The following is an 18575-nucleotide window of genomic DNA, read 5'->3' as shown; positions in this document are numbered from 1 at the left end:
GTAAAAACATCATCTGACTCTGAAATCTCATTAAATCAGATTTTCTGTCACAAGTTTAAAAGGCACTGAAGGTCCAGGGTATGATTCATTCACATTGCAGAGAAGCACTTATGGGATTATTTAGTCAAAGGTGAATGCCTGGATGCCTGCAGTTACCTGAATGAGCTGTAGGAATAGCAGAAGACTGCAAAGATGAACCAGACCCGATGCTGTCATCCTCTCCACAGCTGGGGTTCACGTTTCTGTTCAGTTAAACCCAACTATGAGTCGTACGGCTTTAAATCTAGATACATTTATTTTGAATAAGTGTTGTAGTTTGACATTAAATGTTGTTTTACTCACAAAGAACACATCCTAAAGCTGACTAATGATGATAAGAAAGAGAAAAATAAATCAGATAAGCTCTGTGGAGAAGCTGATGGCTGGAGATTGATGGCACCCAAACCTGCCACATTTCATTTTAGCTTTACTTCTCTTCTCCTTTCAGGATGGGCGGTATCCCCGCCGTTAGCGGAAAAGGAGAAAGGCTTCTTCTCTTCATCGGAATCATCGACATCTTGCAGTCTTACAGGTGATCATCTTAGAAATCAGCCAAACGTCTGTATGATGCTGACATAAATAATGTGTACATGCTGTACACTACTGCCACAGTGTTTTGTACTAAAACACCTTTAAGTTCATTAGGTTTATTCATGTTTGCCATGCCAACTTTGTTTTTGCAGGTTAATCAAGAAACTGGAACACACGTGGAAGGCTTTGGTGCATGATGGGGTGAGTTTTTTAGCTTTTGGGTTTCTTTCCTGAGCTTCGACATTGTAAGAGGGTTTATTGGCACAAAATGTCAATTTTCTGTCAGCTTACCTGCCTGAGTCATTATTTCTCCATCCACATGGCTAAACCTGTAAATCCACACCTATCCCAGACTTTCCATCCGTCTTTCCTTTTATCCGGTTTTGCTTATTAAAGCTTTATTCAAAATAAGTCAATTATTTTGAATACATAGAAAGAATTGCTTTTTTTAAATCTCACGCTGTACCACCCAAATACATTTTGAACTCATTTTAATTTTTTTTTTATTATATTTTTTGATGTACTATCAACAAATCCTTATGCTAGTGTATATAATACCAGTATATCTCTGTATGTCAGTTAATGGGCCTCACAGTCTCTTCATCTTTGAATTCAGGTTTTTCAGTCTGTTTGCAACAGGTGTATAAAATCAATCAATCAGCCATTTGTGACACAATGAAGTGTTGTATTGCAATTTGAATGCCACCGCTTCAACAAGTCAGTCAGTGAAGTTTCTTCCATCCTGAATATTCCACAGCATACTTTAAGTAGTATTATTGCAAACTGGAAACATTTAGGAACCACCGCAAAGTAGTAACAGTGTGGCAGACCCTATAAAGTTACAGGGCAGTGTCACAGAGTGGTGAAGTTTTTTCTTTTTCTTTTATTTATTTAATCTTTATTTAACCAGGAGGATCCTATTGAGATTAAAAACCTGTTTCAAGGGAGACCTGGCCAAGATAGGCAGCAGCAAGTCTCTCACAGTTACTCAATTAAACACAGGCAGCAACAACACACGTGAAAAAAGAAATGAAAAATCAAATAAAATAAAGATAGAATTAAATAAAATTCAGTTAAAATGACAAACAATCTAATTGAAACTGTTGCTTGTTATGGACTTGGCCTCAGGGACTCTTAGTTTTGCTTTAAAAGCACTAAATGAAATGAAATTAATTCAGTTATTTTCCAGTTCTGCAGTTCATTCCAAGTCAAGGGTGCTAAATGGACAAAGGCTCTTTTGTGCATAGAAGTCTCAAACATTCTGCTGATTCGATAACATTGAGTCAATACAGAGCTTCAAGCCTCCTCTGGCATTAACATCAGCACAAAAATTGTCCACAGGGAGCTTCATGGCATGGGTTTCCACAGCTGAGAAGCTCCTGTACTGTGTAGCTGACTTGTAGTTTTGTCCTTTGTCCTGTGCTCATGATAGATTATCCCACATATACTCCAGAGTTCACTTATGCAGGCCACCCGGGTATATCTTAGCCTTTAGCACACATCCCAAGAACGACACCATGGAGTTACATCTTCAGTCCACTCATATTTTAAAAGTTCAATAGCTCCGTAATTTCAACATTAATCTGTTTTTTATTGTATGTAAAGTGTTATTTACTAATTTATTTATAAAACCATAGGTATCTCTCCTCCACTACCACTACTAAAACAATGTAACTCTGAGGAAAAACACTGTCCGTTGCTCATTCTGAAAATCATGTGGGCCTTAAAACTGTAATGCCGTAGAAACACTTTATTATTAGCAAATTGCAACCACATTCATTTAAGTAGCGTTATTTCCATAAACGGAGCCATTAAGATCAGCAGCTGCCTACACACAGTATTTTATATTTTGTTCTGCCAAGTCTGATTTTACAGGGAATCTGATACAGAAAGATTTACAGCACAAAACAGAAAATCAGTCCCATGAATCTCCCCGCCTCCTTTCTTTACTCCAAGCTCCCACTCCGAAACACCCTGACAAGCGAGACGTGTGGGAGAGCAAACAGCGTCCTGTTCGTCACTGTTGCTGACGACAATGGATCCTCAGCACGACCTCCGAGCCACACGCAACATTACATATTGAGCAACAGTGATGCTGAAACAAAAAAAGCTAATAACTGAGATTCTCTCTCTTCATTGCTTCCGCCGCCCCTACTGTCCTCTGTCTCAAACCAAACACCAAGTGTCATCTGTCAGTCTGCTGGTGTTGTCTTATCTCCGTCTGCTGAAACATAAATAATGAAGAGTTGGGTCTGTAGCCTCGTCTGACTGTGTTTCTGCGTGTCTGTAGCAGGTGTCGTTCACTCGTGTGGTTTGGCCCAGAGAGAAGAATTACTGAAATGGGTCACTGAAAAACACAGACAGTTTTAATCTACTGCGAGCACCAGTTTGATCATTTTATTCATGCACCATTTGTCTCATTAATCTCTCTGTCTCTCCCTCAGGACACTGTATCGGTCCACCGGCCAGGATTCTATGCCGACAGATTCTTGAAGTTCATGAGCACCACAGTTTTCAAGAAGAGCTCCTGTGAGTTTCATTTAAGAAGTTGCCATAGGTAGAGAGAAGGAGAGTGCCACACACTTTCAGTGTCGAGTCTTGATAGAAAAATCAGATACAGCAGCTGAAAGATTTTTTAGTTCATATCATTTTAGGAAAATACATCTGTTGGATCTCTATTTGCTTTTATTTGCACTGCTTTTAAGCATTTTGTAAAGAGTACACAGGGTATGTGTATGAGATTTTCAGCCTTGGTTAGCTAAGGTTAGATTTAAGCAGAGGGGGTTGTTAATCAGTTCTAGCTGCTTTGGTGCTAATAAAATTAAAAGCAGGCATACGGGAGGGGTAACAATGAGACGACCCCCAAAACGGGAATGGACACCCCTGACATTTTATGCCCCCCTAGTCTTTTCTGACCGTTTCTGACTCTTGGGCCTGAGAGCCCTGTGCTCACTGCCTGGCAATGTGCAGCCTGATTGGCATTTTCCACTGAATACCAGAATTGGCAGGTCCACCTCTGGTGTCCTGTGATTTTCACAGATGAGAGCAGGTTCACCCTGAGCACATGTGATAGATGTGAAAGGGTCTGCAGAAGCCGTGGAGAGTGTTAAACTGCCTGTTCGGGACGCCCTGTTTGGTGGTGGGTCAGTGATGGTCTGGGGAGGCATGTCCATGGAGGGAAATCCGTGATCCATGAGATCCAAGGAGATCCCAGTGGACACCATCCGTCACCTCCTTAGGACCGTACTCTAACACTGTCAGGCATGCATACAAGCACTTGAGGTCTATACAAACTAATGAGCACCATTCTGAGTTGCTGCTATGAAATTTCATCAAAATGGACTGCATCATTTTTTTCACTTTGATCCCATCATAGAATGTCACATCATTCTGTGGCAACATAACCCAGTGCCTATCAGTATAGATATCCAACAAGAATCTACCCCACTGAATTATGTGTTTTCAGACTGTTCCATGTTTTATAAGAGTTTACATTCATTTATATATGTTCAGAAATGGTGTATGTAGTCACGATGTTTGCTTGAAATCCCAATTTCCTGTTTCTGCTAAACCCAAACAAATTCCTAACCTAAAGGGATTTTCTCAGGAATTAAAAGGGAAAATAAAGAAACAATATAATGGTCACTAAAAACAAACACAGAACAAGTTCCTGAAAAGGTCTTTAAAAAGTAAAAATTCATTTCAGACTTCATATAGATAGATAGATAGATAGATAGATAGATAGATAGATAGATACAGAGAGAGAGATCATAAAAACTGTCACTTAAAGGCTGTGTATACTGTAAGCTAAATACCCCAAACTATTAACCCTCAACACAACACACAGGTTCATCACTGTAAATAAAAGCCTTATTGTAAATTATTCCTCAGCTTTGAAGTCCTCTCCGTCAAAGAAGGGTCGTGTGTCCTTGACGGTGCCCAAGTGTGGTGGTCCTGGTGCAGCTTGGTCAGCCAGCCAGCTGCCCTCTGAGAGAGACGAGAATATCTACGACCTGAGAGGAGCTCGCAGCTTCCCAACGCTGGAGGACGAGGGTAAATACACTGCATGCTGTGTGTTATGATAAAATTAACAAAGATGGAACACGGTATATAGTTTTACAACAGCATATTCCATCCATCCATCCTTTCTCTACCATGTATATGTGGCTGGGTTGCGGGGGCAGTAGCCTAACAGAGAAACCCAAACTTCACTCTCCCCGAAAAAAACCTTCGACTCATCCGGGGGAACACTGAGGTATTCCCAGGCTAGCTGACAGATATAATCTCTCCAGCGTGTCCTGTCTTTGCCCTGGGGCCTCCTCACAGTAGAACATGCTCAGAACACCTCGCCCAGGAGGCATCCAAGGAGGAAAATGCCAAAAAAAAAAGATTGCTGACAGGTGCCAGCTCTCTCCAAGATAAACTGTAATGACTGTACCTGTGTCTGTCCACCAGGGAGACCAGATCTTCTTCCATGTACTCCTCCATCATTCGAGGAGGCCACTACAGCATCAATTGCCACTACGCTCTCCTCCACCACCTCTTTGTCCATTCCTGAGAGATCTCCCTCTGACACGGCCGAACACCCCCGCTATAGGTACTAACACACACACACATCTTTTAAAACATTTATATATTAGATGGTCACAGGGAATCCATCTGTTCACTGCCCTTTTAATTATACATGAGCTTATAAATATTAAAGTTCATATATGGGACAGTTAACACTGTAATTAATGGCTTTGGTATGCTTTAGTCTGAAATATAACTGGTTTTATTTCCAAACTCTTATTTCTTAAACTTAAGCTTAAAGTTGTGTTGTCAGAATTCACCAGTGTGCGCCTTAAAGCATGTTGCTCTTACTGACTGTGTTTCCTCTGTCTTCAGGAGGCACACCCAGTCGCTTAGCCATGATGGGAGGTGAGTCTGAGTCCAGAGTCACAAAATGTATTAGCTTGTTTCACAAACACTCACTTGTTGTATGTTTTCATAGCATTAAACACTCCTGGGTGTGGTGGGTGGGTGGCAGAGAAAATCTGATGTCAGTGTGTTTATGACTAGGCCCGTTTTTCCTCCTCGTGTGTGTGTTTTGGCGTTTCATTTCCTCTGCGCGTTTTTCTTTTTATATGAGGCTGCTTGTGTTTTCAGGACCCAGGAGGAGCTGCGTGTGCGTGAGGAGGATCAGCAGACCATCACAGTGGAGGTGGAGCTGAAGAGACACGACAGTGAGCCCACCATCTCTGTTCCTCAGCCCTCACCTGAAATCAGGTAGTCCAACAACACAAGGATAAACACTATGTAAACACAAGTCATCCTCAAACTTAGACTTAAAATCTGATGTTGGAGAGACGAATGCGCTTCTTGTCAGTTGATTTACAAGAACAAAACATCAGAAACACACTTGTAACCTGTGTATTCACATAACACTGAGTTTAATTAAATATCCTAAACCTGTGCCAACATCGACTTTTACATCGTTGGTCAGCCAGCTGCAAAACATGTTTAAGATTTTTCGATAGATACCAGGAACCTTTGGAGGAACTTTTGGTGGCACGTTTTACACCACAGACGTGCTAAAGGGGAAAGGAGCAAAAATGTGATTTACGTGACTCTGAACATGGCATGGTTGTTGGTGCTGGGATTTTCCCACACAAACATCTCTAAGGTTTGCAGAGAATGGTCCAAAAGAAGGGGTGCTTAGTACTAACTGAGCATCGTTTATATACCAAAGTCTACTTTTGCATTCTCGCTGACCGTGTCCATCTCTTTATGACCACAATGTGACCATCCTCTGATGGCTGCTTCAAGCATCGTGTCACAAAAATCATCTCGATCACCTGTTGAGAGAAAACAAGCAAAAAGAGAACATGTACTGTACTCAAATAGTCTCCACAGTAAACATATTTTGATGTGGTGGAACGGGAGATTTGCATCATGAACGTGGTATCCACACTGGTTTATCCATCACATACACACATTAATGGATGCATTGGGGTTCATTTAGAGTTCAGTGTCTTTCCCATGGACACATGCAAACTAGTGCAGCTTGGGGTTCATTATTTCATGGTTCCCATCTTTATTCTATCTGTTGGCCTCACCCAGAGTTAGGGGGCGGTACGAACCAATGCTTTGGTCTAAAGTGTATTCTTTAAGCAAGCGTTTCTCAGTACCTGTAAACGGACTAAGTATTTGTATACTTTAAAAAAATATCCTCATTTAAAATAGATAAAAACGATGTAATACAGCTGCCACCTGACATGTTGCCATATTAGTCCCACAAAATGCTTAATGATGAATATTTTCCACCATTATGAATAAAAGAAACAAAGTCACAGCCTCTGTCCTTTTCACTGTAAACGACAGAAAGACGTGAAAGAAAGAGGCAGCTCTTATCATACATGTGACCCAAATACAGAAAGAGCTAGAACGAGGCTCCTCTATTACCGCAATATGACTCAGTTTGACACCATACTATAAATAACCTGCTGCCTGTGTCTCAGCTGGACTTAGCCAGCTGTTAGGTAAACACACCTCACCTGTCTCACACACACACAAACACACACACACACAGTGGAACACAGAGAAACACTGAAAGCAGCTTAACCCATTTGTTCATGAGGTCAGGGTTCTCTTGTTATGGGGAAATAAATGCTGCAGGTGAATTTAGGGGCATGCATCTATAGTAATTAGGTTATGAGAGAGTGCCCACATGCATACATAAGGAGTGTTTATCTCCTGTTTTTTTAAATGGGAACATGGTGCAGACACTAAATCCAAAAAACCCAAACATGGGGGAAACGATCAGAAAAAGTAGGGTAGTGGGTCGGGAAGCTTTCACGCCTGAGGCTACCGCCCATAAAGCTGCGATTATCCCACACTTTGTATATTTTAAAATGTTTCTGATTAACTAGATTGGATTGCATGTTAGTTTTAATTTCAAGGTGAAACAAAGAGAGTTAGAGCAACACTTTATGCCGCTCTGGATTTTGAAAACAAAAACTAAATAACTTTCATTTTTACAGACTTAAACAGACGTAATGTAAACACGATGGAGTTTTCCTGGAGTCAGGTCAGTGGAGATTGGGGTGCGGTTGCCGAGGGAAGCCAACTGAATAATTGGGTTTGATGGTGAGAAGGCAGTGGCTAGACATAAGGCCTGGGGGTCTGGAAAGAGCTGGCGGGGAGGAAGGAAGGGGTGGCGAGAGCAGCCGAGACAGTGATAGGCGAATGGATTAACTGCCTCAACGCTCCTCTGAGAAGCTGCTTCTAACACACCTGCAGCTTTGGAAATGGGTTGGATGGAGGTGAGAAGGCCGACATGAAGTGGAGAAATTGTATATTTAATTAGAAGATGAAAAGAAAAGATAAATATAAGGAGCAATTTGTGAAGAAGGCAGGCAGAAAAAACTGTGTAGTGAAAAATTTTGTGTAAAAAATAAATAAATAAATAAAAAGAAAGAGGTGGAGTGAAATGGGCTGAGACGAACTGAGTAAGGGAACATCTTTTTGCATGGCAACAATCATCCCGTCCCCCCTCGTTTGTTCAGCCATTCAGTTCTTCACTTGGAGATGCCAAGTCTCCTTTTTTTGCTTGCTTGGCCTGCTGCCGGGCTTTTCCTCTGGTGGAGCTAAACTCAAACACAGAAGCTGAGAAAGCAATGTGGATGTGCCTAAATCCTTCCTAATAGTCGATGATCTGGTCAGGAACAATAAAGGATTGTGGCAGCACACAGCCAGCTGGCAAATCTTTAAGCTTAAGCATCTAAACCACAAACACCCCCACCGCACATATACGCACAGCTGTTGAATTTTCTCTAATAGCTTGGTCCCACTCTTCTGCCCTGCTGCTGGAAAGTGGCTTATGGCAAGTGACCCAATTAATGGCTCTTAACGGCTGTGGGTCTGTGTGTAGGTGGATGTGCAGGCAGATTTGTTTCTGCTCTTGTTAAAATACATTAATACATAAAGTGAGGTGAATTGAACAGGATGCAACATTTTTATAAATACCTGAAACTGTGTGCTGCGCTTTGACCACATAGTTACGCTCTTCTTGAATCAAAGTAATCCAGTTGTGCTTGTCTGCATACATATAAAAGAACTATTAACAGCTAATTTAATGCTGCCAATTGGAGACCCTCTCCCTGCATTCATTTTCTAACAATACAATATTCGTTTTTCCACAGTGATGTTCAGGAAGTAGCCGGCGCAGACGCTCTAGACGGTGCCGCAGCAGAACCTTCAGGCTCTTCGTCAGCACCTGAGGCTGCCTCCTCCGCATCCTCATCTGCCCTAGTTGCTTCCTCCTCCCCGGGGCCACCCGAAGAAGCCACATACAGCCAAAAGGAGGCAGTGGCGGTGGAAGCAGACAGGGCCAGCCAGGTGTCCGGTTCAGGGTGCACCAGTCAGGCTTCGGTTGATGACGACGACGATGTGCCAATCACAGATATCTACTTTGTAAGTACAAACATACCCTCGGACATGTGCAGCAAACACAAAGCAGCAGCTTTCATCACTTCTCTAATCTTTTAGTTTGGCTTTGTTTTTTTAGCCATCACATCATCACGTCAGAGTCGGTGTATCTTAACTGAATAGACTGAATTGTTTGATGCTGTCCTACAGATGCGCTAACACATAGACTACAGGAAAGGAGCGGAGGATCAGGCTGGTACGGGAAAAAGAGTGTGCGCAGCTCTTGTTTGCAGTGTGTGGTGCTTTCAGCTAATTGAAATGTTTTGGGAAACATTTTGCTTTCTTGCTGGAGGCAAGTTATAAGACTGATATCTGTTATCCTGTTTTTAATGCTCAGCTTAGTCTGTTGGCAGGTAGATTAGTGTTTAGATGTGAGAGTCGAGTCACTCTTCTCATCTACCTCTTAGCAAGAGGCATATTTCCCAAAATGTTTTCTTTAAACACAGGTGTGCGCTTTGGTTTGGAGTGTTTGCTGAGTGATATTAGAGTGATGTATACCTTCACTTTGTTGCTCCCCCTCTCAAATGATCTCGAGCCAACCTTCAGACACACACACACTCACAGGATTTTTCTAAATAACATTTAAAGCTTTTTTCCCCCCATTTTCATCTGCTCAGTCTCAGTACTGTCAGATAGTATTGTGCTAGCAGTCTACCCAAAAGCGTAGCTATAAATGAATGTATGAGCATCGGGTGAAGGAGAGCAGAGCTAGTGATCACAGTTACAGATAGAAACGTTCTCACTTGGCCTGTCAGGAATTAAACACCTTCTAATGTGGCTTTGAGAAACTTTAATGACCAACAGGTTAGTCTGTGAGCTCCCTCAGTAATTTAACAGCCTTCTCATCTACCCGGCTGTGGCTGACGCCCATTACAAGCTTCAAAAGCAGGAGATCCTCTCTCTGTGCACAGCAGCAGGGGGTCTGTAGCACTGCGTGACAAAAAGTGACACCACACACATCCTGAAGTGTAACTACAAAGAAGCATGCCACAGGCAGAGCGCTCAGAAGGGACTTCATGGAGTGGCAAAGAGCTTGTTGTTCTATTAGCTGCTGATGAAATGCCAACAACACAAACTACAGTATAAAATGAGTACGGACAAGTGTGTTTAGACTGGATTTGTACCACAATACTCAGTTTAGCCTTTCGTCTTTTTGTGCTCTCCTCTCGCTCTGAAGAATAAATAGGATTTCTGCATGATTGCCCAAAAGGCTTGTTCCAATCTTAAACCCTTCAGGTGCTGCTCCGGTTCACTCACACATGAAGAGCAAGACACGTGTTTCGGAAATTATTTCTCAGAAGTTTCAAATGAAATTATTAACATGCTACAATCTGGAGCAGTGTTTAAATGCCTAATGTCTAAAATGAAATCCAATGAAATCAAAATTTATTTCTATAGCATAATAATTATTATTATTATTGAATAATAATACAACAAAGTTGACCAAAGTGCTTCACGGTCGGTCAGAGCAATAGCATAAGACAGAATAAAAAACAGTTAAAAGGAGGGCAGGAAACAATATGGGTAAACAGCATAACTAGTCACGAAATAACAAACTAGTTTGAATCAAAAGCCAGACAAAATAATAAGTTTTAAGATGCAATTTAAAAGACTGGATGGACTCTGAGGACTGAATATAAGGAGGGAGGTTATTCAAGAGTCTGGGTGCTACGATAGCAAAGGCCCGATCACCTCTGGACTTCAGATGAGACCTCGGTTGCGTCAGGAGCATTTGATTGGAAGATCTATGTCCTCTATTAGGAATATACAAATGGAGGAGTTCACATAGTCAGCTGGGAGCCAAATTGTTTAGAATTTTAAAGGTAAATTGATACAATACAAGTTGGCTAAAACTGGTGTGATGTGATCATAATTTCTAGTGCCAGTTAAGAGACGCGCAGCTGGATTTTGAACTAACTGGAGCCGGTGACTAGAAGAATATGGGAGGCCCGAGTAGAGAGAATTACAGTAGTCCAATTTGGAAGTGATAAAAGCATGAATGAGCTTTTCAAGGTCCTTCAAGGGAAGGCATGGCTTTGCTTTAGATAGATCAAGATCACACTCAGGTCTGTTGGGACTACAGAAAATATCCGTTTACATCACTCCTATAAAAATATCTCTTTAATCTGATTTTCTGCACATTTTGGTTTGCTTATTTTAACACGACCAAATTATGGGAACGTCTTTTACTTGAGAAAATCAATATGAATTAGATTTCAGTGCTTGTGAGATTTGTTCCATCATTTCTGCAAGGAGGAGCGAATTGTGATGCATAAAAACCCAGTTTATCATCCCAAGACTCTGTTTAATAGTCTATCAAGCTGCTGGAACAATTTAATGGTTTTAAATTGTAGATTTTCCAGAGATGGAAATTAAGTATATGTCTGAATTTTGAAGATTTGTCAGCATTTAAGCTTGTGTAGTTCCCCATTAAAAAAAACAGCACAGCTGCGAGACTGAAAAGAAGAGATTGATTGGGAGTTTAGTTTTTATGATTCACATCCATACTCACATCATATGTTTGTTTCTCTTCTTTTGCCCACTCTCATTTCTGTTGCCTCTCATGTCCACCCCATTAACCCGTTACACCTCTTCGCTCAAACGTTCAGTTTTTTGCCATTCTCTTTCCACCTCACATCCTTTGTTTACTCCCTCCATGCGCTCTCTCTTATTTCACATGTTCTCATTATTGTGATTTTCTTCAGAAGCCATAATGAAAGTGGCGAGATGGTGTTGTTGCATGCAAGCGGGAAATGAAAACAGAGGCGGCAGCCAAACACGTGAATCTAGCTGTGACCATCGACTTATCCAGTGTATCCGCGCCTTTTCCATTTTCACCCCAGCATGCTTCCTTTTTTTATCGTCAGTGTTTTATTTTGAGTTTCCCTCCTCGCCCCGTGTCCCCCTCCACCCTATTTTCAGCTTTTCATCTGTCTTTGTTTGTCCATCTGTCATGTACCTCTGCTGTTGTCAGTTTCCTGATGGGAGGACCTGGGTGGTCTCTCCTTTCCGACAAAGGAGGAAATGCCAGTCTGGTCAGCCAGTAAGTGAGATATAAGTTAGAGAGCAGTGGCCTTATTCCCGTTGTTAGGCTATATTTGATTGCAGTGTTGAGAGGAAATAAGGTTTTTTGGATTGTTGTGATTCTTGTGATTTATCAACTGATTGTGTTGTTTTGTGATCATGTTGAAACTAAAGAACAAAACCTGTTCACAGCAGGTTAAAAAAGTGACAGGAAGCTTCTTATTTGGCAGTTTCTTTTATATTCATCTTCTTTTCAGTATTTGTTTCCTCACTCACTGACAGCTTGCTTTATTTCTCTTTGCACCTGTGTAGTTAGTGTGTTTATTGCAATGTGCTGAACTTTGTGTGTGTGTGTGTAAATATACATGTGCAAGCGTGTGAGTGTGTGACATCCACCTCCATCCCTGTTACCTGTTGCCGTGTTGCAGCGGCTTCCCTATCTTAAAGGGCTGGTACCCCGAGAATGATAATGGCGAGACTTTTTAGAGACTCTAAACAACACTGAGTTCAAACGAACAACAACAACACATAAAACAAAAGGCATGTTTGCTTGTTGGAAAAGGGGAAAAAGACATCTTGTTCCCTTGCTTTTCTTTGACGAGGATGCTTTCTGTGTCTGTGTCTGAATGTCCCGGCATCCTGGCTACCCCCCGCTCGCCATTCCCATCTCCTTCCTTCTCGCTCCTCATACTTCCCGCTTGGATGATTTAGCAGCTCATCCCTTGCTTTGCTCCCCAGGACTTAGTCCAAATGTTACAAAACACCAAGACATGTGATTCAGGCACACATCACTGAGGTTCATCTTTATATTTACATGTTTACAGCATTTTTTTTGGTTTGTTTTTGTATAAGATATTAACATCATGTTCAATTCAGCCAGGATGAACACATCCTTCCAAACACTTTCAACGTTCACACTCTCCAGTATGTCTCAACAACATTCCTCCTTAATGCATCCCTAATTTTCATTTCCTGTCTTGTCTTTTCTCCTGTGATCTCCTGTGTCTTTCTCTCCTGCCTGCCCCTGCTGCTTGTCTCTGTGCCTCTGGCCTTTCCTCTGTCCCTCTGGCCCCCTCTGCTGTGGTGGGTGTGTAAAAACAGCCTCCAGAGGACAGGACCTGGGTGTACTCTCCGCTACACTATGGCTCAGAGTCTAAGGCCCTGCCAGATGGGGATTGGGAAAGAGAGACAGTAAGTGAGATGCATCGGACTAAAATATGAAGCACAGAAAGTTTCCCCCAGAAGTGGAATGAAATTTGTTCGGGACCATGTTTGGGTTTGTTCTTAGGGAAGGATGAGCTGTAACGCTACACTCTGCACGAAGCTGCTACAGTAAATGTAGGCAAAGCTTCTCAGGTCCCAAAGTCCATTACTATTTCAAGAGTACGCTTGGTCTGCGTCCAGAAACCCACTCCTACATTACAGCATTCATTGTTCATTGACAAACGGGTGGAAATGGTCATCGACTGCCTCTGTGATCATTTAGTCCACGACCAGCCATCCCGCGTCCCTCCAACAACAAGCTGCTCAGACTTTAACACACACATCCATCGGCTCATGTGTCACCAGAGCGCCATGGCTCATTCTGCTTAAGCCGTTTAGACTAACCTGACAAGTTGCAATTTATTGAACATCAAAACCCGGTTTCTAGTTATTGAGTCTGTCGGAGGCAATGTGATGAGTTCTTTTGAGTTTATGAGGAACGAGTTTATTTTCTGGTTTAAGTTTATATTTAAATACTACCGAATTTAACAGTTATGTAAATTAGACAAATAAGTCACTCAAACTTATGCAAATTTAAAGTCAGAATGGCGTTTAGGTCACTTTAGTTTGGGTTTGTTAACTTTACGAGGTGTTTGTGAGCCAGTCTACTTTGTTAATGTCGCTTTAATGCAAAAGCGACAATAATCTGTTTTTTCCCAACTCATTTTGTTTTTCCATCTGCTTCTCACGCTAGACCTTTCTTTACTAGGTAGCCCCCCCCCAAAAAAATTGCCAAACCTTAACCAATTTTCTTTTTTAAAAAAAAAAAAAAAGCAGAAAACAAAAATCAACAGCTCATACAACACAGAGCTCCACTTTCTTATTGTAAACGTAAGATGTCAGTATAATTTGGCCAATTACACTCCATCAGTGTGACATCATCATGTGACTAGAGTCATGTGACTGAAAATGCAGCATCATTGTCTAATGAACAGCAGCAATGCTCGAATGACAGATTTTGACCCCATCAGCTGCATATAAAGCCTCAGTCATACCTAGAGCCTAAAGGCCAGTCAGCGAATCCCTGGCAACAAGCAGTCGCTAGGGAAAATTCAGCTCAGTTCAATTCAGTTTAACAGTCTGCCAAAAAAGTTTATCCCCAATCAGTTGATGAGGGGTTGCTGAAGGTTGCTAGCACTAAGTGAAATAAGGTGTTGCACTGAAAACTGTGTGATTGCGTTGATCATTAGCAGATTCCAGAAATCACCTGTAGTTTGCAGCGAAGACGCCGGCATGTGTGAAAACAGTTGCCAACTGCTCGCCGAGTGGTCGTGAAACTGCGAAAAGTCCGATGCAAGACGGAAATGGAGACTGTTTGTTGTCAAAGTTGCACATTTGGAAGCATTTTGTTTGTAGCAATATGAAGCAATTTTTAAACTGAAGGCGAACGTTCTCCGTTTCTCGTTTTTTCAAATTTCACTCGTGTTCAGCTTCACAATTTACATGCAAGTGAGCGTCTCCTATGCAAACTATGGGCAACCATGGCAATCTACTACCAACCACAGCAATCACAAGGAGGTTTTCAGTATCCTCTTCGCTGCAGATTTCACCTTCCAGCAGCCAGTCACCAACCGGTCATAATTATAATAATCCAGAAAGGTTATGTCATTGGTAAACAAACAAACTAACAAAAAAACATCACGTACAAAGTTGTACGTCAGCTGGTGAGGAACATGAGCTAAAGAGTAGAAAGTGTTCATAGTTTGATTGGGATTGTTTAGACAGTCCAGGTAAAAAAGTGTGGTTTCTAGAAGATACAACAAATATTTACTATATGTGGGATTATTGCTGGAAAATCAGACTAATCAGACGGCCGTAGCCTGTAAAAAGTTTTTTTTTTTTTTTTTTATACCTGCCTTTACCTGCTGTTAAGGAACTCTGCCTGAGCTCACTGTCCTGGCTTCTTGTTTGCTTTTCATCTGTAGCTGCACTTTGATTTGATGGCTCGGTGTTTATTTATCATTTCCAAATAATTAATGAGAGTTTACAGGCTGTACACCCAGGGGGGAAATGAAACATTTTCACTCTTCTGAATGCATTAACTCAGTCTGTCTGTCTCCCACAGTAAATCCTGTTTTCTGGCAGACAGGAGTGAACGTCTCAGCGGAGAGGACTCATCAGTCTGAAGTCCAGACCTCAGTGGCAGCAGCGCGATCTCTGTCTGAACCAGGATTTAAAAACATGCATACAGAAACACACTGAGAGGGAAAAGTGACTGTACCAGAGTACCAGAGGGAGAAAAAACCCTGACAGTGATGATATCACTGGTTTGCAACCATCCCTGCCTTTCACCCTTTGACAAATGAAATTTATTACATCAGTTTAATAAATAATTGTATGTGTGACATAGTGCGCATAAGGCTGTATGTAGTCTTGTATGTTTGACACATCCAAAAGACCACGATAACCTACTTTTTGTTCTGTTTCACACTAACACAGCCCTCCAACCGACTCTTTCCCGACGAATCTCTGAAAGTCATTTTTATTCGTGATATCCTTTATGTTGCAAAGCGGTCACACATACTAGCCAGCAGACATCTCCTGGGTTCTGTGATCAAACAACACCACAAGAAGCTCATTAAAACATTGATCCATGACACAAATACGGGTTTAAAAAATGCTAAATTGAGTGGATGCTCCTTATAGAAATGTACCTGTAAGTTTTAAAGTATTAAAGTTTTCCATTTTTAAGCAACTGTTCATCTTTTGTAGCGAGGCTTTAATGAAGCTATATTAATGCTACTACTGCCTTCGGTTCTCAATAAAGAAAATGAATGGCACATCCAGAACTAGGAGCATATAAAGTGGTTTCTCCCAGTAAGGAAACCTAATTTGAAGAAAAATGAAATTAAACTCGTTAATCTCAAAATTATCTCCAGTGCAATTACCTTAGACTGGAACATATCAGTCATCCTGTGACTGCACTGGCTGCTGTGTTTCCAACCAGTTCGAAGGAAATCTCCAGCTCAGTGGTTGTAATTGCTGCCAGTATGGTGCCCATTTCCACTATGCCGCTGCTGTTGAAGTTAATTAGCTGTGTCTGCTTTTCCATGATAATCTTACCAGAGGTCATCATCACAAAATTCAGAACAGTTTGCTAAAAGATTTTTGCAAAACCAAGTGTGCAAAGTATGTCTTACTAGGCAGCAACCACAGCCTAACATAACTCGGATAAATAGAGCTTTTTCTTTTTTTTTTCCCCCTGAGTCAGTGGATTACTCTTCTGTATCCCGTGATGTTGGAGGGCTCTGTGCTTGCAGTACAGGAGTTACAGTGAAAACCACTTTAAACCAATCAAAGCAGAACATCCAGATATCTCTGTCATCCTTTAAAGTAGTGAAAATATGCAGTTTAACTTTAAAAAAAGCAAAAACATTCATCTACAGCATTATTAAAACTTAAGTCCTGTTGTTATATTTTCATTTCTAAACTTTTCTTCAGCTGTTTTTACTACTGTGAACTTTTATTTATTTGTCTGTTTGTATTTGATTGTAATATTCACGACTGGTACTTTTCACTAATTTTTTTTTTTCTTTATCTATTTGCATCCAAAGACTTTTTGTTTTGCTCATTTTCTTCACTGCGGTATTTTGCGGTATTTTGTTCTCTTTTTCATGTGTTGTCTAATTCAGTGTTGTTTTCCACTACACCACATGTTGTTCCAATATCTGAGGGTGATGACTCTTGCCTTCAAAATAGAAGGCGTCAATTACAACACTAAGGCAGCAGACATTGTCATTAGAGTAATTTTCATGTCTACACAATGTCTTCCAGTGTTGCCCTGCTTTCGGACCGACGCACAGGGATCATTTGTAACAGTAGAATCGGCATATCTTTTTCTACATCACCTCCTCACGTCAAGAAATCGGGGAATCTTTCCAATGTTTGTAGATGTAGAGCACCAGTTGTAGTGTTTGCGGTCGATATCGTAGCTGTTACCTGTATATTCCAGTGAACGCAGTGCGTGTTGGCTTGGTGAGACACAGCAGTTTGTGAATGGGTTGAACGTTGTTTGCACTCATTAAAAGGACCTGAAGACGAACTAGTGGTAGAGGCCAAATAAACACTCGTCACATTATCCAGAAGTCATATTTTCGAGTTCTTAGATAAGAGTCTCTGCTCACACATGCTGATATTTGGACAGTATTTGTTTTAGGATTGTGTGATTGTGTGTGTGTGTGTGTGTGCACATGTGTCTGTGACATCAATCACAGTCATTGTACATTTAGTGTTTACTGTAGTCTCTCTGTGGCTGACATCTTAAAGACTTAAAGATTTGGAGGTTTTTGGGTTTTTTAAACTAACTACAGGCAGTTTCTTCGGTTCGTTGGTACCTTTTTACGTGTGTTTGTGTGTAAGGGAGGTTACATCAATGTCAGGTGTTGTAAAATAAGAATCGGTTTGTTCTCATGACGTGCAGTGGCCAGTTGTAATCAGTTTGCTGTTGTTCATCAGATGAAGACCATAGCAGCAATATTTTGTACAGTTTAGCTTTTACGTTAATTGCCTTATTAGGAAATTTTACATATAGGTCTGTTGTTTATATTTTTTTTCCACTTGTGCTGTAATATTTATTTTTCTTTCTCATAGTTGTGCTCCTGAGAATGTGTACATAAAACTATAAATACATATATAAAGATATACAAATATATTTTCCATTTGAATCGGGAAAATATTATTTTTGTTTGGTTTCATTTTTGCTGCTGGGCAAGAAATGATTGCAATCTACATGATTTTACTGTACCATATTCTTCAGTGTGTTTATTGAGATGCAGCTGCTGTATATTTATGGTTTGCAAACCACGGCTGTGTCTTTGTATGATATCCAAAACCGAAAGATTTGTGGGGTTTAATGTACATGCAGATCAATAGGGATTCTTCCAACTGTTCAGCTGTGTTGTGTGTGTTTTCAAATCCCTGTGTGCCCTCATCCAATAGGAAGAGTCCTTTACAGAGACATAGCATGATATCAAAATGAATATGCATATCAGAAATGTGTATTTATGTATATCTGTGTAAATTCATCTATTTATACATGAGGATAAATAGATGACTGTGTGTGCGTGTGTTTGGACTCAATCAGAATGAAAACGAAATAAAGCAGTTCTATGAATTGTTGTCCATGGAGATGATGTGTTTTAGTTCTTTGTTGGGTGGTTTTTCTTCTTTTGGCGGCTCTGTTTGACTACATTGGATCATCTGCCTCCATGTCACCATAACCATAGCATCCACCTCTGTAACACCAACCC

At 41.0% G+C, this 18575-nt stretch overlaps 1 protein-coding gene across 3 annotated transcripts in view; it reads left to right on the top strand.

Moving 5' to 3' along the window:
- pip5k1ca (phosphatidylinositol-4-phosphate 5-kinase, type I, gamma a) overlaps window positions 1–18444 on the top strand; it is a 52140-nt gene extending 33696 nt beyond the window's left edge. The window contains exons 9-19 of one of the 3 annotated variants that reach the window (XM_005733973.2): window positions 488–571; window positions 723–771; window positions 3015–3099; window positions 4462–4623; window positions 5026–5167; window positions 5458–5490; window positions 5719–5838; window positions 8754–9024; window positions 12014–12082; window positions 13165–13254; window positions 15392–18444. In XM_005733973.2, the coding sequence (XP_005734030.1) occupies window positions 488–571; window positions 723–771; window positions 3015–3099; window positions 4462–4623; window positions 5026–5167; window positions 5458–5490; window positions 5719–5838; window positions 8754–9024; window positions 12014–12082; window positions 13165–13254; window positions 15392–15394 (1108 nt within the window). In that variant the 3' untranslated portion in view covers window positions 15395–18444. The remainder of the gene's footprint in view (window positions 1–487; window positions 572–722; window positions 772–3014; window positions 3100–4461; window positions 4624–5025; window positions 5168–5457; window positions 5491–5718; window positions 5839–8753; window positions 9025–12013; window positions 12083–13164; window positions 13255–15391) is intronic. The other 2 variants (XM_005733974.2, XM_005733975.2) reach the window with 2 other exon arrangements.
- The last annotated feature ends 131 nt before the right edge of the window (window positions 18445–18575 follow it).

The sequence above is a fragment of the Pundamilia nyererei genome, unplaced genomic scaffold, assembly GCF_000239375.1.
Source record: "Pundamilia nyererei isolate P.nyererei 1_Seehausen unplaced genomic scaffold, PunNye1.0 scaffold00056, whole genome shotgun sequence".
Lineage (NCBI taxonomy): Eukaryota > Metazoa > Chordata > Actinopteri > Cichliformes > Cichlidae > Pundamilia > Pundamilia nyererei.
The sequence above is the reverse complement of the archived record's forward strand: the minus strand, read 5'-3'. Positions and strand labels throughout refer to the sequence as shown.